Below are 24719 nucleotides of genomic sequence, written 5' to 3' on the forward strand. Positions count from 1 at the left end.
TTGTTGGTTGGCCGGATGTGGCCGCTTGGGGCTTGATGAATTAATCATCATAGTATGATTACAGATAAACTATTGCCCTGCGTTTGAACTTACGTCGTTGCGCCATTTACTTTACGCCTCATTAGCGCGGTATGTTCCAAATTTCATCTGGCTAATTGAAATTATCTTTCCTAACTCATTTCCTTTTAAATATCAAAAAATCTCGTAATATACCGTGACGTTAGCTTTGTGCTATTTTTTCACGTTTTTTTAACTAAGTAATCGAAGTTTCAACTTAAAGATAACATAACTCTTGTGTCGCCGCGTTATGAGTCGTTTTATCGTCCTGTATGTTTTCACATTAGTAATGGATGCACCAAAATAGCTCGATACAAACTGCTCCAAGTCGCGGGACCACGCTGAATACTGATCATCTAGTTATGTCGATACGAACAAAAGATGTGAATATATAAAACACAAATTGTTATCGAAACTAAGATAGATAGATTTACAGGAAAATACGTAATATTTTTTTCGGGAAACCGTTATTATAATAGTTTTTAAGACTTTTGAAATTGAAATATTCTTATCTAACGACAATCCAAAGTAATATTAAAAACGCGAAAGTGCGTTTTTAATATTACTTTGGATTTGGATCGTAAACCGATTCTGCTGTTTTGTATGGAGGTACTTGGAGTCCCGGGAAAGGACATAGAATACGATAGGAAAAATGTACGATTCCCGCGTTACGCGCGACACACGATAAATAAATACTGACGCAACAGTATTGCGGGCGTCATCTAGTAGCGAATAAATAATAATCTTATCGTATTATTATAATGTACAATATTATAATGAGTAAATTACATTATACTCAAACTCTGTTTATGATCGATATAATTCGAAACGGTCTACATAGCCCTATTCTCGTGGCTCGAATAAACAGCGACATTCGATTTTTGAGAATAGACTTCCTAGTTCCTATCTTGGTAATAATTAAAGTGGGTCTACGAAGCTACGCGGAAGTGCTACGAGCTACGACGGCGTAGCATCACCTCTACGAGATAATGCTACGCCACAACATTACATTGTTAATGATATAATGACTTTAAGAGCGCTCCTGACTCAAAAGATCAAACATCTTTCATCACAATCATTTACACTCACGCCTGTCGTTCATATGCCTGGTGAAAAGGACGACGCGGAATCATCGCCAAGTTAGTTTTACTTGATATGAAAGACGAACTATAATGATTAAGAAAAAAGAGTTTTGAGCAAATTTAGGTTTTATCAGTGCCTTTTTAGATATTAAAAAATATTAAATAAAAGACAGCAAACTTCGAAAATCCAAGCAAAAATGTGTTTTAAACACATTTTTGCTTGGATTACAAGGTTTTTTGTAAAAAAGAAACTATCGAGCATTTTTCAGTGATTGTGTTTTCGTCTTGAACATTTAATCTTCATGAACTGAAGTTACTTGTGGCAAAAAATCAGTTTTCTAGACCTTACAGATTTTTAGATCTAGGTTTAAGTACGTAGTCAAGTTAGGGTCAGGTGCGCTCTTAAGTAGGTATTCGTTATCTTGGTAAAGTTTTGTACACTGTGTCATCTGTGATTTTAACAAAAAATGAATGCCTTGTCGTCAAAAAGTAGATTATTTAATTGTATTTAAAAGCAGACTTAACATTATATTACACTGAAGACACTATTGCACAAAAAACAATCTGAATATTTTAATAAAATGTAAATAATTATGATGACAACATAAAGTTAATATACCTAGCGGAATAGAGGAACAAAGGCCTGAGCAAGAAAGATGTCACAATCAGTAACACTGCGTGGTAAAAAGAGACGTGTGATACATGACAGCAGCACTCTTTTTTTTGACGTCCAGTCGGCACGTGCCGCACGTTGATAATTTAATCTCATAGAATTCATGTTCATTCATGCTTGTGTAAGTGTATACGTACACATATTTTCACACACAGGTGAAACCAATTTCGGTTTCGTTTGACAGCTCGAGATTGTTGCTCGATTCCGCTAGGTATATTAACTTTATGGATGACAATATTCACATTGTGGGAATATAATAATATGTTATATGCGTAATGCGCAAAGGAAGATCTTCCGACCGAGCGAGGTGTTGCTCGGTCAGGACGGATCAAAATTGAATCAGCGTTGTTCTGACTGACTGATTACCATACATAATGCAAGTGACACAAAGAAACCGACTGTAGGCGACGCACTACACCATAGGCCATAAGTTATGATAATTTATTAGAATTAGTTCTGTGTAAGAAACAGTGTTGACTGCTGAATGTATGGTCTATACTTAAGTTTAATAATAAGCTCTTTGTATCGGTTTTAAAATACTGCTAACACTTTGTGATTTGTATGCTTTCGATAAATAAAGATTAGGTGCTGAAAGAGCGTTCCCACAGGAAAAGGTTCAGGCCCTTAGTCCGACTCCCTGCGGGCCGGGACCCACAGTCGCAACCCAGTCGCAACCAAAGCCGCACGCAAGTCGCACGCGAAGTGACACTCAACTTATTGAACGCTCCGACGCACCATAGATTTTCTAACTCGTGGTTTTATTAAATTCCCTATACCGACAATAGCGACTTGAATGTCTGCTGAATAAATAAATAAATAAATATATTTTTATTCAAAATGGGTATCATGATACACTTTTTGAAAGTCGAACGAAGAAACTACGTTGCCTACCACCGGTTCGGGAACTACCCCGCCGAGAAGAACCGGCGTAAGAAATGAATACGTGGGAGAGCCATGCTTCGGTACGAATGGGCCGGCTCGACCGGAGAAATACCACGTTCTCACAGAAAACCGGCGTGAAACAGCGCTTGCGCTGTGTTTCGCCGAGTGAGTGAGTTTACCGGAGGCCCAATCCCCTAGCCTATTCCCTTCCCTACCCTCCCCTAGTCCCTTCCCTTCCCTACCCTAACCTATTACCCTATTCCATCTTAAAAGGCCGGCAATGCACCTGCAGCTCTTCTGATGCTGCGAGTGTCCATGGGCGACGGAAGTTGCTTTCCATCAGCTGACCCGTTTGCTCGTTTGCCTCCTTATTTTATAAAAAAAAAAGAATACATATTCAGGGTATCAAAAAGCATTTGGCTGAATTTGTATGAGTCCGCGCGAACGAGCGGTATAATAGATTAGTTTTTATTTAATTTTGACGCTTTTTTACGCTCGTTTGTATCGATACAAACGCAAGTTGAATGCTCAGCAAACGCAAGGAAGCCGACGAGTTTTAAACTTTATATCTGCCAAAACGCGATGAAAACGAGCAGAAGACGAGCGCATCAGAAACGCGCGTCGTAGCCCCTTAGTTTACAAATACACACATTTTGTTGCCACGCCGCGTAGTACACATGCTACGATCGATCGACGATCAAAACGGAGATTTGGCATACGATGCGTTTTTCTGTTGCGACGACACAACGGGCGGCAACGTTTCCTCATAATAGAATGCCGTAGTTTTCTTCTCAAATTCTTCTTAGAAATTAACTTAAAGAGATCATGCCTTTTATCTTAAAAATTCACAGCTTTAACAATCCACCTCAAAACTTTTACATCTGTTTACTTTAGTTTATTATTTTTTTGTTCATCCAAATTTAAGTGCGTGATAGGGCTCATCTCGCGAAGATTAAACTTGGGTATAAATCAAAAAGTTTGACAACAACCAGGATTATATTTTGGCGGGCCTCGATCGAGCATCGTCTAGAGTCTAGACTGTAGACTCTACACTAATCCACTAATAATAAATATTATTTAAATTCTATGAACCTCACTTTGAGATAAGCATTCTATAGTTACTTTAGAATTCTGTTTAATTGGTACAACAAAAAAGTCCTTATGGTTTACTGGGGCATGTTACACGCATCAATATTAATAGGCCCAATCGCAGTATCGCCGTATAGTATAGTAGTTGCGATTCGCGTGATACCAGAAATGATAATATTGATGCGTGTAATACCTGCCATTGATCTTGCATAGAGATAACGTTACTCCCCTTTAAAGCAAAAATATAATACTACATATAAATGGTCTGATTCCATCAATGATTATTATTATTATTATATTATACTTTCTTAGAACATATTCAAATGCAAACGATATAATATTATCTTATTACTTCGAATATCATAAATCTGATGGTCAATTGAGATGAACAGACGGACGTCAGATCGAATTAGGTCTAACGGGAGACCTAGCGAGTCTAGATATCGAGTGATGGCAATTGATTAAAAAGGTCAACGGTCCGGCACTGATGTATGAAAGAGTTATTTGTGATGTATGTAATCGCATACTTGAATATGATACGATGCTGTTTATTTATAGGTTTCTCGGCAACAGCAAGAATTTTTATGAACTATTTAGGGAGTTTGGTGAAGAAAATAAACTTAGATCTTACCTTATCCTGTTAAAAACTATTTGAAAAAGAATATTTATGTATTTCTTTGTTATCCATACTAAGGAATTTCGTGAAAACGACTTTTTACATTATAAGCAGTAGTAAACCCTGGATTCAAAGTTTCGAGCCCATTCAAAAAAGTTTTTTTGGAACGAAGTTCCTTATCGCGCGTTGCGAAAGGGGGCTAGACGGAAAAAATACCAAAAGTACAACTTTTGGTAATTTCTTTATTTTTAATTTAAAAATTTTCGAAACGACACTTTTTGCTAATATCTAGTTGTAAGCCGTGCAGCGTGCGCGTGTCTGTCTCTCTCTCTCATAGAAAACATCTTCGTCCCATCGGGTGTCCCTTTACACCTCTCAAATATTTTTTGTTTATGTAGGTGGTGATAATTTATGTAGGTGGTACTCACCATCTGCGGCAGCCAGCACAGCATGAAGAGAACGGAGAGCGTGGCCATGAGGCGGGAGAAGGCGACCTCCTCGGCGGTGGCGGCGTTGTGCGGCGTCGTGGTCGCGTCATGGTCGCGCGCGCACGTCCGCCGCGACACGCGCCGCACCACCGCGCCCGCGCGCGGCGACGTGATCGCGTACAGCGCGCGCATCACCGCCAGGTTGCAGTACACGAGGATGATGCACAGCAGGGTTCCTGGGGGACACAGGCGGTTTAGGGTCAATTTATACTAGCGTGGAGTCAAGGCGAATTACCAAAAACTGAACTATATAACAAAGCGGTTGGTAATAATCGACTTTAGGGCGAATACATTGGCGCGCAGAGAGGATGTCGCGTACATAAGGCCCTTAATAGGGATGATGACAAGGCCAAAGATTAGCGAATTTTGTTAATAAAATAAAGAAATCACCGTAAAAAATAAGTGTTCCCAAAATTTCAGCTTGATAGCATTTGTATTTTTTTTGAAGGCGCATAGCCTTCAAAGTTGGAAATATCCATTGAAAAAAAATTCGACTTGAATACAAGTCGATTTTTTTTTTAAATTAGATTTCTTAATATTTGTATACAATTCGATAACTTATGCAATTAAAAGCAACTTTTGTTGTGAAACCACTCTCATAAACGCAATATTTAATATACCTGTCGAACAAAGTTGTATCCCGATGCGTACAAACTACGAAAGACTGACGTCATACTTTCGTAGCACTTTGTATAGAGCGTTTCGGGCAGGTCTTTTTTATGAGATATTTGAATTGTCATATCTTGGTGAATTTTTAAGCTATCAGAGTCATTCTTTCAACGATGTTTCTATTTTTTAAGTGTCTTTCAATTACCGATAAGAAAAAAAAATAGTCATCATGCCAATTCTTTCATTCTTTGGCCAAGTTGCCATCCCTTGACGAAAAATTTCGTCAACATTGTTTCTACATTGGGGGTTGGGCGTTGGCATGAGCTGCACTTAGTTACATACAATAAGGTTCCTACTGTATTAAGAATCTTTTGGCACTTGTAAGTCATTGACATGGTTGCGATAAGGTTGTCACTATGAACATGCTGTTAGGTTTCAGCCACATGCAAAAGTCTACATTAGTTTTGCAAAGCGTTCAACCATTAATGTAGGACTGTAACCACAGACATGTATCAAGATAGGTACCGCATATCGTTCCATTTGTATGAAAACGAGCGTGCCACTTCCTACCTACTGTGACGTACCGATGATAAGAAACGTGTCCATTACCTAGGCCAACGTTTCTATTTGAATTTTTACAGCTCAATACGGCACTTTTAGGCATTTAGGCATTTTTATAATTCCGATTGACGTCCGATTCCGATAGCAGAGTAAAGAACAGACTTTCGAAAGACGAGCATTGCTTGTCGTTTGGGAACGCGAAGTACATACACATGCGGTATCTATCTTGATCTATTTCTGTGACTGTAACTGTAGCTTCTATAAATTTACTTTATAAACAAACTTTTGTGCTATATCATAAATCAGATTGGTGCGATGTCAATGACACGGGTAGTACTTGAAACTTTTGAAACGAAGTCCCTTATCGCTCGTTCGGCGTAAAGGAGGCTAGACAGAACGATATTTGACCTCGACACTTTTTTATTAGTACCTGCATGGTAGAGGGCGTTGATCCTGTGCGTCAACTAAATTGCGTTTTTTGAGAATAAACAACGACGCGTTGTTAGTATACCTGAGCGTCAATAGATGGCGTTTATTAAATAAATTTTTGAGTGTCTATGTATACAGGTTTTTTGAACATAAGAAATAACTTCATTCCATTCGGGTGTCCCTTGACACCTCTCAAGTTTTTTATGATTTGGGATAAAAACTATCCTGTTTTATTTCCTTCCACTCATCCAATGTTCTTTCCAGAGACGTCAGCTCTTATCTCTACTCCGATCTAAATAATTGGTTTTGTTATTCAAGCGTGTAGGTTACACATGAACACACTTTCTCAAATATTAGAATGAGATGAATGCATAAATGTAAAAAATTAAAATACAAAGCAAATAATTGTCCTTTCCTAAGGAAGGGGGAACCAGAGGTCCCAAATGAGAGGCCGAATAATTAAAAAAAATATAATCAGAATGGAAGTATAGATATTAGAGTTTCTTGCGCCGGTTCTTCTCGACGGGTTAATTCCTGAATCGGTGTTAAGTCATCAGTTTACCACGTGGTATTTCTGAAAAGGTAAAATTTACTCAGACTTAAAACAGTTTTTATTGATTTTACTATCCTTCAATTTTCGTTTGAGGTTTAAAATATTATAAAATAAAGTTACGTATTAATATTATATTTAGCTGGAGTTTCCTCTGCCCGCGGATGTCTACATTGTGCCGCACGATCAGGATGCGGACTTTGTATGTGTGGGAATAAATAGATTAAGGATGTATGACTTGAATAACAATAAATAACACATTACTTATAACAAACACGATAAACAAATTAAACATGGGCTGTTTGCACACTGACGCCCACGACAATGATAATAATATTATGTACAGTGCTCCCAAAGTGATAATGCGCATAGAAATTTTCATAATTTTTCGGCAACGATCGTATTTCCCGAGAGTCGGAAGACGTCGCTGCAACTTAACTTAAAGAAAATATTATTTTGCATCTTGCATTGCTCTCTCGCGGTTAGCGGCGTCGGTATCAGCGCTCACTTTGTATAGACTCTACATTTGATAACACCCCACACCGCTGGTCGAATGAGCATTCTCTTTAAAAAATCCCCACGAGTTGAGAACCGGCCTATGTTATGTTTGTAATTTGTATGGCTTTGTATGGTACACCACAAAGAAGCCATAAACAGTAATAATGTTAAAAGGTAGAGATTTTTAAATGTGTGGAAAAATAAGTCACAAAAGTATATTCACTCCATGGCATAATATTTTCATATATGTTAACAAGTGTATTCGTTGAATGACCACAACACACGACCACACAACAAGCGTTGTGACGTCGAAAACCACAAAAACAGTGAGTAGTAACGTAAGCCATTGTCTATTGAAGTTCAATGGAACTCTCTTATGATTAATGGAGAAATCTTTGATGACGCGAGACGAAAGAAATATTGTAGGTTATTGTTTACCGCCCGGTGACAATATAATCTTATATATAAAATTCTCGTGTCACAATGTTAGTTACCACTTACCTTACTCCGCCGAAACGGCTTTACTGATTTTTACCAAATTGTATATGCATATTCAGTAGGTTTTTATATTGATACTAGAAATAATTAATTGCCTACACATTTCCTATTGTATTTTCGTTATATATCATCTCTAAATCGGCTGACATTTTAATAATTGATCTATTAATGATATTCTGTCCACGTCGCGTGCGGTAGCCGGTGGTACGTGAGGGAAGTACCAAATAATGATTCACGTTAACAACAAATCTTAAAAGCTTTAGCATATTGCTTGTTCAAAAAGAATTTCGTCCATTGAAAATCTAAAGTTAGAAAAGCGCTACCTTTAAAATTAGGCTCACCATTTTTACGCAGCTGGTATATTAAAAGTTTATATGCTAAGTTATTTTGAGTTTTTCCTTGACATTAAATATTGCTGCTTCGTAAATTCACTCACAGCGAAAACAACAGCAAAGTATTAAAGCCCATCTAGCTAATAGCACCTACAAACAAATAAGCGTTAACGTAAAAAATACTCTGAATGTAAGTAACGCCCATGCTACTGTGGCGTGTTATGCACGACAAAAGTAAGAAGGAGGAGAAGACGGACGGTCATAAGTGACAGCCGGCTTTCCCTCGCTCTTCTGGATTTTCCTCTCGCGGCGCGGACAATCAAGGCGCAACCTACTAATTACTATCGAAGATAAAACTGTTATTTGCTATGATTCCTGTACCTATAAATCCGTGTACGAAGTGTATATACATGTAACTGGAATATACTCTGTATATTAAATTATATACAGAGTATATTCCAGTGTGTTAAATTATCCAGAAGTTTTATTTGGAGTGACCTCTGCCAACTTGCACCTCCGTAAACCTTCCTCCAAACTACCAACATCGGTCACGCCTACGTAAAAAACATTGATTGTATCTAACGCCCATGTAAACAACAGCACCCATAGCAACTAAGAGTGCTAACGTAAACCAACGCGCTTACGTTACAAAAGCTCATGTTATGCCCATGCTACCAACAGAGCCCATGTAACCAAGTGCAACGCTCATATAACCAACTAGATGACCGAAACCCCGTTTCGCCAAAATTCGATAATCTCGCGGAACCGTACATTTTCCCGAGATAAAAACTATCATATGTCTTTTCCCAGGACTCAAAGTATCTCCATGCCAAATTTCAGCAAAATCGGTTCAGCGGTTTGAGCGTGAAGAGGTAACAGACAGACAAACACACTTTCGCATTTATAATATTAGTATGGATAGCGCTTATATAAACAACAACGCCCACGTAAACAACATCAGCGCCCACGATGTTACTCACCGAACGCGACGTAGAAGATCGCGTAGCCGACGTCGAGCGGTGTGGCCGCGTTGCGGTAGCGCACGCAGCGGCGGTGCGCGGCGTCGTAGTACAGGCCTACGCCCAGCACCGGCGCGCACGTGAGCGCCGCCGCCCACGACCACGACACCAGCAGCGCCAGGCGGATTAGGAAGTACGTCACTTGCTGTACAGATGATTTTTGATTAGAATGAGGGAATGTCGCTATGTAGCCGTAGGGTCTATCGTGCCGAGTGTCGTGTCAAACAGCTGTCATCAAATAGCTTCCACATGTCACGATATAGCTGTCATATGTCTGTCTGACACGACATTTGACATGAAAGACCCTACCGTCCCTCTGGTGGCAAATGATACATATCGAAAACCCTCATTACATTTGATTCTTAGGCCGGTATAAATAGTCAGTACTTAAGATGCGACCCGGTCTCAAGACGCGATTCGGCTCTGTGATTGGTCCAGATTTTGACAGCCAACCAATCACAGAGCCTGAACCGTGTCTTGAGACCGAGATGCATCTTGAGTACTGACTATTTATATGGGCCTTAGGAAGGTGCTGCGAACTAATGTTGCTACGAAACTTTTCCATGGTAATAGTATTAATTCGAAAGTTTCTGTTCGTCTGTCTGTTGGTTACCTCTCTTACCGGCTGAAGAGATTACGATGAATGCAACTACTTCGAGAGACGGGAAAGGACATAGGATAGTTTTTGTTGGGGAATAATGTACGGTTTCCCTGCGATAAAGAAGTAAAATAAAATTTCTATAAAATATGTTTTCTTATTAGAAGAAAAGTTCTGCCTCTTTGCGTTTCAAATCCAAAAAGGAGTATGACATAAAATGTATGGAGTTTGGTCCAAATGTTCACCACTAACGAGACTTATAGCTATGTAGTAAAATTGTCTACTAAATACTGAATGATTATAACCAGACCGCAATATACAGCATTATCATTTATCACTTCTATATATTACACCTCGTCTGTTAAAAGATCTTAATGGCTTCGATCGTCGAAGTGAGATTCGAGGTATGACCCGTATGAGAATCGCGACCTCCATACTAGCACTCGACACTTCATATAGAGTGCTATGTCTAATATCGACGATCGTAAAGCGCGCGAAATTGCCCACAACATTTATTGAGGAAAAATGTAATGTTAGAGCTAAAAATAAAAACCATTTGATTTCATACACTTGCTCGATATGTTTGTGATTTACTACTTGTTTGTTTTTATTACTCGATTATAAAATTTTATGTTCAATTAAAAATCGCAGGTTTTTGATTTTCAGTGTACGTGTCTTTAAAATGCGTAGGTAATTAAAAAGCCACAGCCGAAAAAAGCTCTTTATTTTTCTTGGAAGTCGGTTAAAAATATAATGTGACTTTGTAAACATAAAAATCCCACCAAAACATTTCTTGTAAAATGTTGCCGAGACGATCACAATATAAGGTTTACCCTGTGAAATATAATATAAGATCTCATGGAGTGCCAAGCTACACGGCCAAATCTACTGACCCTAACTTAAACAAATTCTACATATCAGTAAATATGTATGGCTCGGCTCTTTCGTTACTAACTTCAGATCAGAAACTAAATATTTGCATCACCTCCGCGACGGTAGCGACACGGCGAAGGTGCCCTTGCTTCGCTTGGCTCGTCTCGGCGGGTGCACTATCGTGCACCCAGATCCATCCATCCAATAAGAATTAATGTGGCCATCCATCCATATCTCAACTTAAAGGTCCATTATTGTCTATCTCTTGAAGCAAACGGATAGCTTTCATAATAGAGTAAGAGACTGCGACAGCCAGACTTTCATCTTTTCACCACATCAAAGTCTACTTTAGAAGTGTCTGGCAGTGACAAGAAACCTTCAAAAGTGTTTGGCAGTGGACGACGAGATTTCTACAGAATAAAATAAATAATCGGCCAAGTGCGAGTCGGACTCGCGCACGAAGGGCACGCACGAAAAATAGGCCAAAACTTGTGTTTTTTGTATGGGAGCCCCACTTAATTTTTTATTTTATTTTAATATTATTAAATTAAAGAAGACATACATACAAATAAAAATTGAAGAAGACATACTCTATTGTATGTCTTCTTGTGCCTAACTGTTGTCATTACTGATATAGAGCAAAAAAGGCCGAAAAATCACGTTTGTTGTATGGGAGCCACCCTTAAATATTAATTTTATTTTGTTTTTAGTATTTGTTGTTATAGCGGCAACTGAAATACGATAATCTGTGAAAATTTCAGAAGTCTAGCTACAGCGGTTCTTGAGTTACAGCCTGGAGACAGACAGACGGACGGACGGACAGACGGACAGACATCGAAGTCTCAGTAATAGGGTCCCGTTTTTACCCTTTGGTTACGGAACCCCAAAAAGAGCTTTATACTTTATTGAACTTTAGGTAGACCTTCAGAACATACCTCGGACCTCCAAAAGTAACCGCGACGAAACTCCATTAGTTGCTGGTCGTTCTTACCTCTGTATAGGTCATATGCAATGCAGGTAAACTTTCGGGTTTTATAAAATGAGGAAAGTTTGTCTGTCACTGACTCTTGGGCTATAACGTCACACTATTGCAATATATTGTGAGTTGTAACAACCAGTTTGGTGATAGACAACAGATGGTACCAGAAGACGCTTCAAACATTTTCATATTTCAATTTCTGTAACTTTTTAAATCCTTGGCATTATAAGGTTAAACATAAAAATATGTAAGTACTGGCAAGTGTAGAGGTACTCACATAATAATGTGACTCATAAGAGTCATAACTCATAAGTCATATTATATGATATAACTATTAACTACCTGTGACGTCTTGACTTTAAATTATAAACAATAAGTTATCAATTTAATAAGAACTAAGGACACGTGCGGGACGGGAGGGTGCTATTTTTGTAGTCACTCGAGCGTCATGGAGACTTAGTAGGTTTTGTACATTAGGTAAAGGTGATAAAAAAATAATAAGAGCGTTTTTTTTATTTTAGCGGTGGGTTCAGAAACTGCAGCCATTTTAAAGTTTTGAAAAAGAAAATATATTCAGAAAATTGCTTATTTAGGTAAATTATAAATATATTTTAGACAACAAGGACTAAATCATTCAGTTTAGAGCAAAACAAAACTTAGTTAAGATAATATGAAGCTTAATTTTTTATATTTTAAAATCTACTTTAAAATGTCCCTACAGGCTTACCTAACCTATGAATCGTCAGTGCTTTATAATACGGAAGCTTATTTGGGGTAAGTATACTAAACATCCCCTTTCTTAATCTGACAGATCCGACGACATTTCAATATTAAAAAAAATATTTTTTACCCACCACGTGAGAAATCTGATTTCTATACCATGATAACTAGATACGAGTACATGTTGGAAGCCTATGCAAGCTTAATCTGACACGCTCGAGCTACTCCCGAAATCCCGTCTTCCCCTCCCCAACTATATGTAATATTTAATTTGATAAATATATTTGTATAATATATTCTGTTCAGAATTAGAGATACAAATATAATATTTTATAATAAACGTAAAGAAAAAGATTGCTTTGATAAGATGGATTGAAACGTAAATTATAAGTGTCATTTAATTTATGTGTTCTTCTCGTATTATCGTATTTGTCAGATCAAATCAGATCTGGGGGCTTAGCCAGCACGTTTACTTTATCGCTTCTTTAAAGAATTGTTGATCAAAATAATATATAGCATTTATATGACTTGAGTCGAATGTCGGCTTCATACTATCGAATGCTTATGGCAACTCCAAACATTTTTCATCGGGGCTGGCCTTCGACACACGTTTTCCGTTTCTGATTTTCGAATTCATTTTTCTTATTCAGACATCCGAATAAATGGAATCAGTACACACGTTCGCTTTTTCCGAACTGAACAAATTACGCACGTACGTTTCGGGTGCAAGTCGGCGCATTCACGCTTGAAGGAAATCGAACGTTTGCGCTTGTCTCGCCGACTTCCAAATCGAAATTCGACATTAGGGAAATCGGATACAGAAAACGTATTGTCTAAGCCCCCTGACTAGAGGAAATTAAATATCTCGCGCTTTTGTCGACCATGGGGTTAACAGGTTCACACTAGTTGGCAATCAGCCAGCCAGGGCAGCGGGAGACATATGTGTTGTGACGGAGGACAGGGGACAGGGGACAGGAGAATCTTCCCAATGTAAACACACGTAAATATACCTGACCATGGTGTATTATTTATAGAGAAAATAACGCGACCTTTCGATCTATTAAATAAAAAGCAGCCAAACTATGTGGGTGAATAGAAAATAATTTATGATCAAACAAAAGCGTTCATGAACAAAATACTAAACTATGCTAAACAGTAAGGGCCTGTTCGCACTGTGAATTTTAACCGTGCGGATTTTTTTTCGCAATTCTGTAGCACATTTTTTTTTTTTTTTTTATGACTATGACTTTAACTTTAACAATAACAAAATGTCAAATGAAATGTCAAATTCTTAGTAAAAGTCCATAATTGACACCATATTTGACGATAACCTGAACCTTAAAAACTACGCCTCTGGTGCAACCCACCTTTAATAATTTGATACAATATAGAATATCCATACTCCCGATGAAAAAATTATATAAATGAATTCGCGAGGATAATTAATTGAAAATTCGCTGTGTGGTAGGGGCCTACTCCTTTGGCGGAACCAGGGGCTCTATTCCCATACTTCGAATATCACTTTTATCTTAGTATCTCAGGCTTGCTCGACAAATAAAGTTACAAATTGGAACCGAGCGACACGTCGCAACTGCAGACGACGTGTCGTCGCGACACTACTGGTTTCTATGTATTTCTATGAAATACCCTGCGCAGCAAGCGACACGAAGCTAGTGATACATTCACAGAAATGACGTGTCGCGACGACACGTCGTCTGCTGCAACTTCATGTAGCCGGCTTCGAACTTGTACTCGTACCTTAAGGAGAGTTTTCTTTATAATGCAGATAATATGTCGGAACTCGGAGGATCGATTTAAGATAACATGGATGATTTAGGGTATCCCCGAACGTTTTTGCGCGTGAGGAAAATATATCCAACTGCGAAGTTAAATGATCAAATTACTAGGTCAAGGAACTGCGCATAAGGACTAAGTGACTATTCAGTTACAAATTACAACAAAGGTACAAGTTGAAACCCGGCTACATGAATTTGCTGCTGACGACGTGACGTCGCGACACTACTGGTTTCTATAAATGTATATTTCTATGAATAAGTGTCGCTAGCTTCGTGTCGCTACCTGCGAAGGGTATTTCATAGAAATACAATATATAAACCAGTAGTGTCGCTGCGACACGTCGTCTGCGGTTGCTTCATGTCGCTCGCTGCCAACCGGCACCTTAAGATGTAATTGTGTCAATATTCGACTTATAAATTTTACATAATATGAACATGTGACACAGATGAAAAGATATATTATGACTAAAACATAATATCCTAAATCCTGACGACCTTACATAACATATATTAAATGCCCTCTTCCCCGGATCACGCAGCGCAGGTACGTTCCCTTAGACGATCGGTATCTAATGGCAACTCTATAAGACAATACAGACAATGTGCCATATAATATAATGCGAGATTATGTATCGCGGTATCATACACCGGATTTGGTCAGCGCCACTTCCTAATTGTTTATTGTTGGCAGAATTGCGCAGGATCGCCATAATATATACCGTATATAACACTAGCTACAAAAAAGGTTGCCGTAAGCACTGTTTGTTGGGAAGTAGCGCCTCTTGCTACTTGCTTCAATGAACAAAATTTCCATAAAGTTTCGTGTTTAGACACACGTCTCACGGGGCCAATGTGCTGTCTAACTTTTACTCGACAGCGTCTGGAGAGTTATGTTTTTCGAGTGTATGATTTTATACTGAAGATTACCCTGTAACATATTTCCTTTTCGAGTCTTTGCAGAAAGAACGAATATACGCAACTTTTACTGTAGAAGCAACTTTTCTCTTGAAAAAAATTTGTATCATACGAGCGCTGAGGCATCTTAGACTGCGAAAACGCCCATCGGAATGCTGATGGCTAAGCTCAGAAGTTATTTTGTCTGTATCTCAATTCTCATGTCAAAGACGACTTAATAATATAGTTCTGCGAACCATACGAATATGTTAAAGGATGTAAAAACTCATAAACTCTACATTTTTTGAACCTACTTCCATTATCCATATGAGGAGAATATTACAGATAATATCACTAGCTGACCCGGTAAACGTTGTTTTGCCGTATAAATTATTTCCAGTATCAATATAAATCTATATATATAAAACTCAAAGGTGACTGACTGACATGGTGATCTATCAACGCACAGCCCAAACCACTGGACCGATCGGGCTGAAATTTGGCATACAGGTAGATGATATGACGTAGGCATCCGCTAAGAAAGGATTTTGATCGATTCTACCTCCAAGGGGTTAAAATAGGGGATGAAAGATTGTATATAATAATGGCGGTCCCCCCCCTGCCCCCCCTCGGTACGCCGATGCTCAGGCCTAACGACTGTATGTACATACCGTTTTGGAGGAGTTCACGCACAAACAATGTGACACGAGAATTTTATAAATTAGATTTCTGTAATTTCTGTATTTTTTTATAAAATAATTAAAAGTATAAATAGAAGGGAGGGTAGGGCAAGTAATCAATTATGTACATAAACAAACCAACGAGCTTATCGAGCAATTAATGGTAAGTGTTTAGATAGCGTTGATCGATTTGTTATGAGGTTTACACAGTACTGCAGTGGGAGAGATTACTGCGTTTCTGATTTACATATTATTTGTATTTGTCGAGACGCTACGCAGCAGTTTTAATATCGATTCAACATTTCTGTTGATTCTAAGGGGCTGTCTCACCAAGTGGTGTCTGTACTCGCCACTCCGGCACATATCAATGTAGTACTGATAAGTGTCGGATAGGCTATTCACAACTTATCTGACAGATACTACCTAGATAATACCTACCTAGTAATATCATTTTATTTACTTTTTAAGCCCCCAGATTTTCTACTTACCATTTTTTTTACAAACATAACTACTTTTTACAACCGAGCTATAAAATGTAGAGATTGAGGGTAGATTTGGGTACAGCGCTTTCAAAATTTGCTCTAGACAAATCTTTATGCCAAAGATAATCTATATTCTTATATATAAAATTCTCGTGTCACAATGTTAGGTCGCGTACTCCTCAGAAACGGCTTTACTGATTTTTATCAAATTTTATATGCAGATTCAGTAGGTCTGAGAATCGGCTACTGGGTCACAGTATAGTAATATGACATATCCCTATTGCTATACTGTGACTGGGTACTTTTTATATTGATAAGTGCATTTGTTGAATAAATAATAGTAAATTATTACAACTCGAGACTGACGGCGACCATTGTTTGTGCGACGGGATAGCGATGGACGTTGCCATGGTGATATACTTATTTAGTCACTTCAATAAAATAATACGGGCGAAATACTTTTTATGGCAAAGAAACGTTTGCCGAGACAGCTAGTAATAAATAGAATATCCTAAAATTACCTAAAAGCCGAGCTTTGTGGGGGCTCGCGTCGTCACACCTCGACTGACTAGTGATAATAACATATCTACATACAATGTGTCCCGACACCGGTGTCCGATCCTTTAATGTCATGATCTATGGCATATTTTATCGACAAATTGGCCTTCAAATTTTTTCTCTCTCTCACGGTTGTAAAATGGCAGCCATTTTAGTTTTTCTCGGGCTATCACACTAATCTGACCAGTACTTCTCATGTAAATATCCTATGAAAATAAAAAAGGTCTCATTTGATAGCTAAACTTGTGGACTACGCTTACACAGGCAATAATATGTTATAAATTTCGTGGAATCAAACATAGAAAAACCAAAGTTTAAGAAAAAAAATTGTGAATTTTTTAATTAATGGCTTTTTGTGAAAAATCTAGCACATTAAACTGGTTCTTTTTTATTTAAAAAAAATAGAGGAGGTTTTCATCTTAAATAAATTCTTTACTTCAATGCTCTAAGTCAGATAGTTTAGAAGTTATAACGATTTTCCTATGAAGTATAGGTCAGATTAGTATGAAGCCCGAATAAATTATTTTTTTCAAAAGTTGGAGAAAAAAATATTAGAAAGCCAATTTGTCCCTTAAATATGCCATAAATCATGAATACAATTTTTTTTTCTTCAACTTTTGAAAAAAAAAATCTCTGACTTCATACTAATCTGACCTATGCTTCATAGAAATGTGGCCTTCCTTCTTCCTTTGTGGCCACCACACATTACCCCACAGAAAAATCGTTATAACTTCTAAACTATCTGACTTAGAGCATTAAAATAAAGAATGTATGTATTTATGGACACATTGTATAAATAAAAATTACTATGTTAAACCACAAATCAATAGGCGTGATAGTTTTTCCGTAAAATGTACCACAAAATGTACAGGTTGAGGTATATACTAGGGCTCGCTTCGCTCGCTTTGATTATAATAATAATAATATCTATGGACGCTTTACACCACGTCAGTCTGGCCCCGTGCTAAGTACCTGAAGGACTTGTGTTACGTGGTGTGTTACGTGTGTACCAGACAACGGAAATATATTTAATATTTTTATACTATACATATATTTAAGATTTTTATTATATAATACACATATTTAATACCATCCATGACCCAGGAACTTTGAAAACTTTTTGTTCCGTCAGCGGGATTCGAACCCGCGACCCCCGGCTTGAGCTGCCAACAGCCCACCAACAGAGCCACAGAGTCTTCGATTCGGTCGGTCGATTATAGAACTAAACGCACGTCACTAATAAAAATATGTTCATGTTTCAAAACGCGAAATGAAATGGCAAGCTAGTTATGTAGACTGCGGCAAATACCGTTTTCGTGGACCAATTCGAATACCACGAATCTTGAATCGGTTCAAACTTTACAGGCTGTGCGCGTGCGATATATAGACTATTGTGCAGCGACAGAATGAAGATTACACTAGAATCAGTTTCAGGCACTGCCACAGAAACGAATTCTTTTTACAGCAGATAAAGTCAGAAATTAGCAAAAGAAAAATATTGGCATTTTTTTATATATAAATATTGGCAACTACCGTCGCCCATGGACACTCGCAACATCAGAAGAGCTGCTGGTGCGTTGTCGGCCTTTTGGCATGTGTGTGGTGTGGCATCACAAAACGAGTTATAAATTATTATGTATTTGAACTCTAGTTAAGTAAGAAGTAAGTTCTATTGTTGTTATACTATATGTATAGTGGTAAAATAAACGTATTCCTCTTACCTTCTGGTAGAGGAAGGGTCGTGTGAGGGCGAGGTACCGCTCCAGCGCCATAGTGACGGCGATGCACACGCTGCCGATGCCGAAGACTCGCAGCACCACCCGGCCGACGCACATCCCCCGCGCGCCCGCCAGCTGCGGCGCCGCCACCGACACCACCATCGCGCCAAGCATGCCCAACTGTGGGGTAATCGCAACATGTAGGACGGAGTAGGATGTCCTGAACATGTCATGGATTTTATCCATGACAATATGTTCAGGACTGTGTGAGAGTACAGAAACAGACTTCCGACACCAAAAACGTGCAGCACCGTCGCGCCCAGCATGCCCTGCTTGCATGTCCAGATTTAAGAAGACTGGACTTAGGACTGTTGGCTTGAGGCTCAGTTTTGGGACAAGCAGACTGAGAAAGCGTGACCATAAGATCATCCAAGACGGTAGATTAGCTAGTTGGGAGATAACAGGACTTTGACTTGCCTAAATCCAGAAAAATCTGACTTTAAAGAAAGAAATCGCACCAGCATTGAGAACTCGCCCATGACTATTAACAATGTCGGATGTGAAAAACGACAACTTTACAGGAGAGCGATTCAAAGTATAAATTGTGCATAACTTTTTACTTATTTCAAGTAGGATCATGAAATTTCAGGGTAATACTATAAAAGTTATTTACGTTTGATAGGTATGTTATTATGAGTATCTCGTATTTTATGCCTAAATATGAGAAAAGTCACTTCTGACCTTTTTAACGGGGTACGAGTAATGCTGATTTGTCGGAAATGCCAGAACCGACATTGTTGCTTGTAGAAAATCGACGATTGCTTGTCGGAAGTGGCATTTACGTCATTGTTAAGTGATAACTGTTAATTTAAAAATATGTCGCATGTAGAAATTACCAACGAAAACAACAACAATTTAAAGAAAAATAATAGTTTTATGGACTTCTGTTAAATAAAACGTAAAAACAATGTACGTATGAAAATACATTTCTTATGATTTAAATAATTCGGAAAATCAAATTTTCATCCGAAATGAAAACTTACTTAAAACGTTGAAATTAAAAATTATTACCAACACTATTTTGTTGACTTTTTGATAGCATAACATAAATTAACTAAACAAAATAAAAATATATATTAATTATAAAGAGAAAATGTTTGTTTTATTCGTATATTTGTTTGTATTGAATGGGCTCAATAACTATTGAACTAATTTTAAAAATTCTTTTACTTTTCGAAAGCTACATCATTTGCAAAGAACACAGGCTATGTATAATTCTGAAAAATATTAGGGATCCTACCGAAAATAGCAAAAATATAACACAAAGTGGTAAAAATTTGCCAAAAATGTCATTATTACGAAAAATACTGATGATACATCAAAATAATGTTACACATATTTATAGTACTCATCATTATCTACAAAAAATCCCAAGGCATGTTATGTCTATCTTTTACGGTTAACGAATAATAACCATTACTTTCATTAAAAAAATTACTTCAAATCATCTCCTTCTAGCGTGACTTTTTTTGGATATTCGTTATTAATCCTTACCTACATAAATATCAAAATATTAATTGGAATTATATGAAAAATAGAATTGTCCTTTAAATTATTACCATGGGCCAAATATTTTAGAAGTAAGGACAGTTTGATTAAAGCTCAAAATAAGGCGCCCGCGCCGACGCGGCAACGGCGGTGGCTACCACGTATGTATAATGGAAAATATTATATTTGCAAGTCGAACGACCGGCTATCGATCTCATCTAGATTTTCCAAATATGCTGGAGAGATGATGGTGCCTAAATGTGTGGGGAATACAGAAAGTACTGACGAAGGACTGACAGTTTTGCAGGCCCATGAAACGAAGTTCGCGGAGTCAAGTAGTTCTTAAAAAATTCTACATTTTAGGACACTTACGTACCACCACAGCCTTTGTTTACATGAAAAATTGAGATAAGTATTTATTAGATTAATTATTCAAAAGCAGTCTTCTTCATCCGAGACTTTCTCTGATCCATTGTGGTATTTTAAATAGCATTTTAGATATTATTTTTGGGAATTATGTCACTTTTACATAATTTGAGTAAATTTTTATGTTTGTTGCCTACCTGCTTAATAGCAAAATGCCAAGAAAGTCTGGCTTTATGGCAGCTACTAGTCACCAAATCGCAAAACCATGAAAAATACAACACACACATAACCCATTTTAAAGCCTTCTGAAATTTCTTAAAAGTCGGTAAGCAACGACAGATATGGTACAAACTACAAGCGCCATTTAATCAATAAGAAAAGTAAATGATATGATTATGATTTAGTACTACCGACATTTTACAAATTTATAAATCCACATAACAATGTCAGAAGTGGTACTACCGACATTTTACACATTTGAAAAAACCGGTTAAGAACGTTGGATGTGGTACATCCTACGATTTTAAGTTACCTACGATAAATTAATGTTGATGAAGTTAAGAATTCATCTCATAATCAAATCTAAAGCAATAAAACATAAGCTATACTGATAAAAATATTTAAAAAATATTATAAAGAATAATAAATACCATTTTCCGCACTAGCGTTAGCTTTGGACATAATATTACCATCAGCATTTTTTGCCTTTTACTATATTTTTCTTCATTTCGTTGAGTACCAAGTTTTAATTGGCCGTGCTGATCATGTAGACATTGAAAATGGCGTCGAAAAGTAAAAAAATAAAACTACGGTAGCAAAAAAACAAGTGACAGCGCGACGTCCATTCCCTCCGTTAACATAGTCGGATGTGGCACATCGTGCGCTCTTACTCGCTTCCGCGTTCCGTTAATAACGTAGGTAGTGACTATCCGACATTGTTAGCGGGCTATCTTAGTAATATACGACATTTTTAATGTGGCTATTTCAGAAACTACGCATAACATAGATTTTTTCTTTTCAGCTCACAATAGCCTTGGTTATAAGGACATATTTTATGAAATAAAACAAAAATGACGATTTTGCACATCCGACATTGTTAATAGTCATGGGCGAACTGATGCTCAGGGAAAGCGACAATTCTACTCTATAGGACATAGGTGATTACGTATATAGCGTCAGGTAAACAACCAATGTTTGAGAGCAGATATATTGCACAATATCTGCTTGTTGTTTACCTGTCGGCACCTTACCGAATTGCTCTGCCGTACACTCAAAATTATTGTCAGCCAGCATAGTATCAATGAGATTAATGAAGAATACTTTGATTTCTTACAGAGACTTTAAGAAACTCACCAGGGCGACGAGGCCGTTAGCAGCAGCAGATGCTACCTGTTGCGCACGCTCCGTTCGCCTATCCTCAGGATGACTATGGCGGTGGAATTACCCACGATCCCTACTAAATACACCAGCGTGAAGAATACTTTGATCTCTTACAACTTTAAGAACTTACCAGGGCGACAAGGTCGTTAGCCGCGAGCGAAGTCAGTAGCAGCAGATGTTTCCTGTTGCGCACGCGCCGTTCGCCTATCCTCAGGATGACTATGGCTGTGGCATTGCCAATTATTCCCACTAGGTACACCATCGTGAGTATCGCCGTTCGGACCCATATCCTCCTCTGCCTTTGCGCACTCAAAGTACTGTTTAAAGTACTGTTCAAGGTACTGCTAAAGCTCAAAGTACTGTTGAAGACATCCCAGGTGCTGTTCTGGGTTGTAGTGATCAGGTCTTCGAAGGTCGTAGTCAGCTCGTAGATATCGGTGGGCTCGGTGGTGTCGTACATCTTGTAGGCTTCTAGTTTCGAATCATGGTTTGGTGTCTGGAAAGAAAATTTGTGTAAAAGTTTTTAGTTTTTGTATGGTCAATGAATGTACATTTTTAATGTGTTTTACACTACTAACAACATCATCATTCATCACAGTTACGTTCGAAAGAATTCGAACGAAAATTTCCTTTATACTTCGCCGAATACATTTTTTTTAGTTGATCGATTATTACTCAATAACTAATGATTTATGAAGTCTTCTTAGCAGTGATAGTTTTCCTTTTAAATTCACCATATCTCCTACCCCCGTGAATTTTTCCACATTTCCAGAAGCAACCATTTACCTGGTAGAATTACCTGGTAAATGGTTGCTTGGATTTGGAGTTACCTGGATACTGGACTCTAACGATTTTTTCCACTTTAAAACTTCATATTTCACAAATGGATCCCTAAATCAGAAAATGATTTATGAATACTCATAATATTTTTGAAAAACCTATCCAACGACACGCCACACGGTGGGGTGGACGCGGAAAAAAATTACCCCCGCTTGATGTATATGGCAGGTACCCTAAAAAAAATTTTTTAATACACCATTTTGTCGGCATCATTAAGGTGTGCATTCATGCCGAATTACAGCTTTGTAGGCCTTATAGACTGAGAAAAATCGCGGACAGACAGACGGACAGACAGACAGACCGAAACTATAAGGGTTCCTTATTGACTACGGAACCCTAAAAATGTATGGAATTTGACTTCGAATATGGGCCCAGATATTATGTCTTTTACGTCAGCCAGACGTTAAAGCTTCAGCTTTTATGATTAAGCTTAAACGTGTTGGACCTTATCTGGCAGCACGGAATCGCATTTGTACCGCCTGTGCTACCACGTGCTGCAGTGTGCTGCCGCATGCGAACGCGCGCTGTCGCATTCCGCAGACAAAAAAGGCGATCGCGATAGCAAGTGATCGGCGGTGAAAGGATGCGTTAGCATGCTATCGCGCGCTTCAGCGTTCCGGAGTCTCCCTGCCGACCATTGCATTTTGTCCGTGATGCCGATCGCCTCGAGGATTCCGCCGCGTGCTATCGCATTATGCTTTCTGTCTCGGTCTTGCTAATGGCAGTTCTAAGCGACAGAAAGGTAAAGGGCGACGGAAAAAGGCGATTCCGTGCTGCCAGATGTGGTCCAAGTTCCAACCCTAAAAATGTTTATATTAAATATTTCTTGTTTATAATAGAATAACTTCGTCAATAAATCTTAGAACCTGGCCTAAATTCCACTAAAGTTTCATTTTGTCCTTTCAAGGAGAAGCGATTAATAGAGATATAAAACACATAATTTTTAAGTTATTTCACTATGCAGACATTAGGATCCGTCGTTTAGTCTGCAATGTTGGCTGCAAAGGATAATTAAGAGCGTATAATGCTTATGCGGACTTGAAACATTCGTGTAAGTGTAAGGCAAGGAAGGTTTTAGGAGTGACACAAGTTCACTGTGTCGCCGGTCGTCTAGTTGGTACCTATATCTATCTTAAATATTAAAATTCTCTATGTCACAATGTTAGTTATCGTACTGCTCTGAAATAGCTTTACTGATTTTTACCAAATTTTATGTGCATATTCAGTAGGTCTGAGAATCGGCTACTGGCAGCGTTGCCAGACGTCCCGATTTTGGCGGGACGTCCCGATTTTTTCATCAAAATTAAATGTACCGCGCGGGACAGGCTCAGTCCCGCTTTTCGGGGAAAACCCAAACGTAGGTACGTGCAGCGTGCTGAGAAAGAAAGGTGCACGTAATGAAGATAAGAGTGTGGGAGGTAGAGGGGTGGATTTTATTTGGCAAATTTAGCTATCTATTGTAACGCAAACGTTATTTTATCGCAAATAAAAATATAAAATTCAAAAAACTTTTGATTTTATACCTTTTTATACTTTGTCCCGCTTTTGACTAAAGAATCCCGCTTTTTCACTCAAAAAGTTCCAAAGATTTAGCACAAAAAAAATCTGGCAACGCTGACTACTGGGTACTTTTTATAGTGTTAAATGCATTTGTTGAATAAAATATAATAGTAAATTATTACAACTCGAGACTGACGGCGACCATTGTTTGTGCGACAGGATAGCGATGGACGTTACAATGGTGCCATACTTATTTAGTCACTTCAATAAAATAATATCCAGGGCGAAATACTTTATATGGCAAAACAACATTTGCCGGGACAGCAAGTAGTTAGTACTAATATCTATATATATAAAACTCAAAAGTGACTGACTGATTGACATAGTGATCTATCAACGCACAG

The 24719-nt window shown here is 38.1% G+C and overlaps 1 protein-coding gene and 1 long non-coding RNA gene across 3 annotated transcripts in view; one reads left to right on the plus strand and one right to left on the minus strand.

The window, feature by feature from the left end:
• LOC121735991 (prostaglandin D2 receptor) overlaps window positions 1-24719 on the minus strand; it is a 41122-nt gene that overhangs the window by 7724 nt on the left and 8679 nt on the right. The window contains exons 2-5 of one of the 2 annotated variants that reach the window (XM_042127003.1): window positions 22106-22471; window positions 18685-18861; window positions 9345-9528; window positions 4828-5063 (exon numbers count right to left, since the gene is read on the minus strand). In XM_042127003.1, coding sequence (XP_041982937.1) covers window positions 4828-5063; window positions 9345-9528; window positions 18685-18861; window positions 22106-22435 — 927 coding nt within the window. In that variant the 5' untranslated portion in view covers window positions 22436-22471. Of the gene's footprint in view, window positions 1-4827; window positions 5064-9344; window positions 9529-18684; window positions 18862-21948; window positions 21956-22105; window positions 22472-24719 lie in introns of those variants that run through there. The other variant, XM_042127005.1, reaches the window with a different exon arrangement.
• LOC121735998 lies at window positions 858-23556 on the plus strand. Its single transcript, XR_006036954.1, has 3 exons — window positions 858-888; window positions 16099-16103; window positions 23245-23556. It is a non-coding gene; the product is annotated as an uncharacterized LOC121735998 (long non-coding RNA).

This window comes from Aricia agestis, chromosome 18 (genome assembly GCF_905147365.1).
Source record: "Aricia agestis chromosome 18, ilAriAges1.1, whole genome shotgun sequence".
NCBI lineage: Eukaryota > Metazoa > Arthropoda > Insecta > Lepidoptera > Lycaenidae > Aricia > Aricia agestis.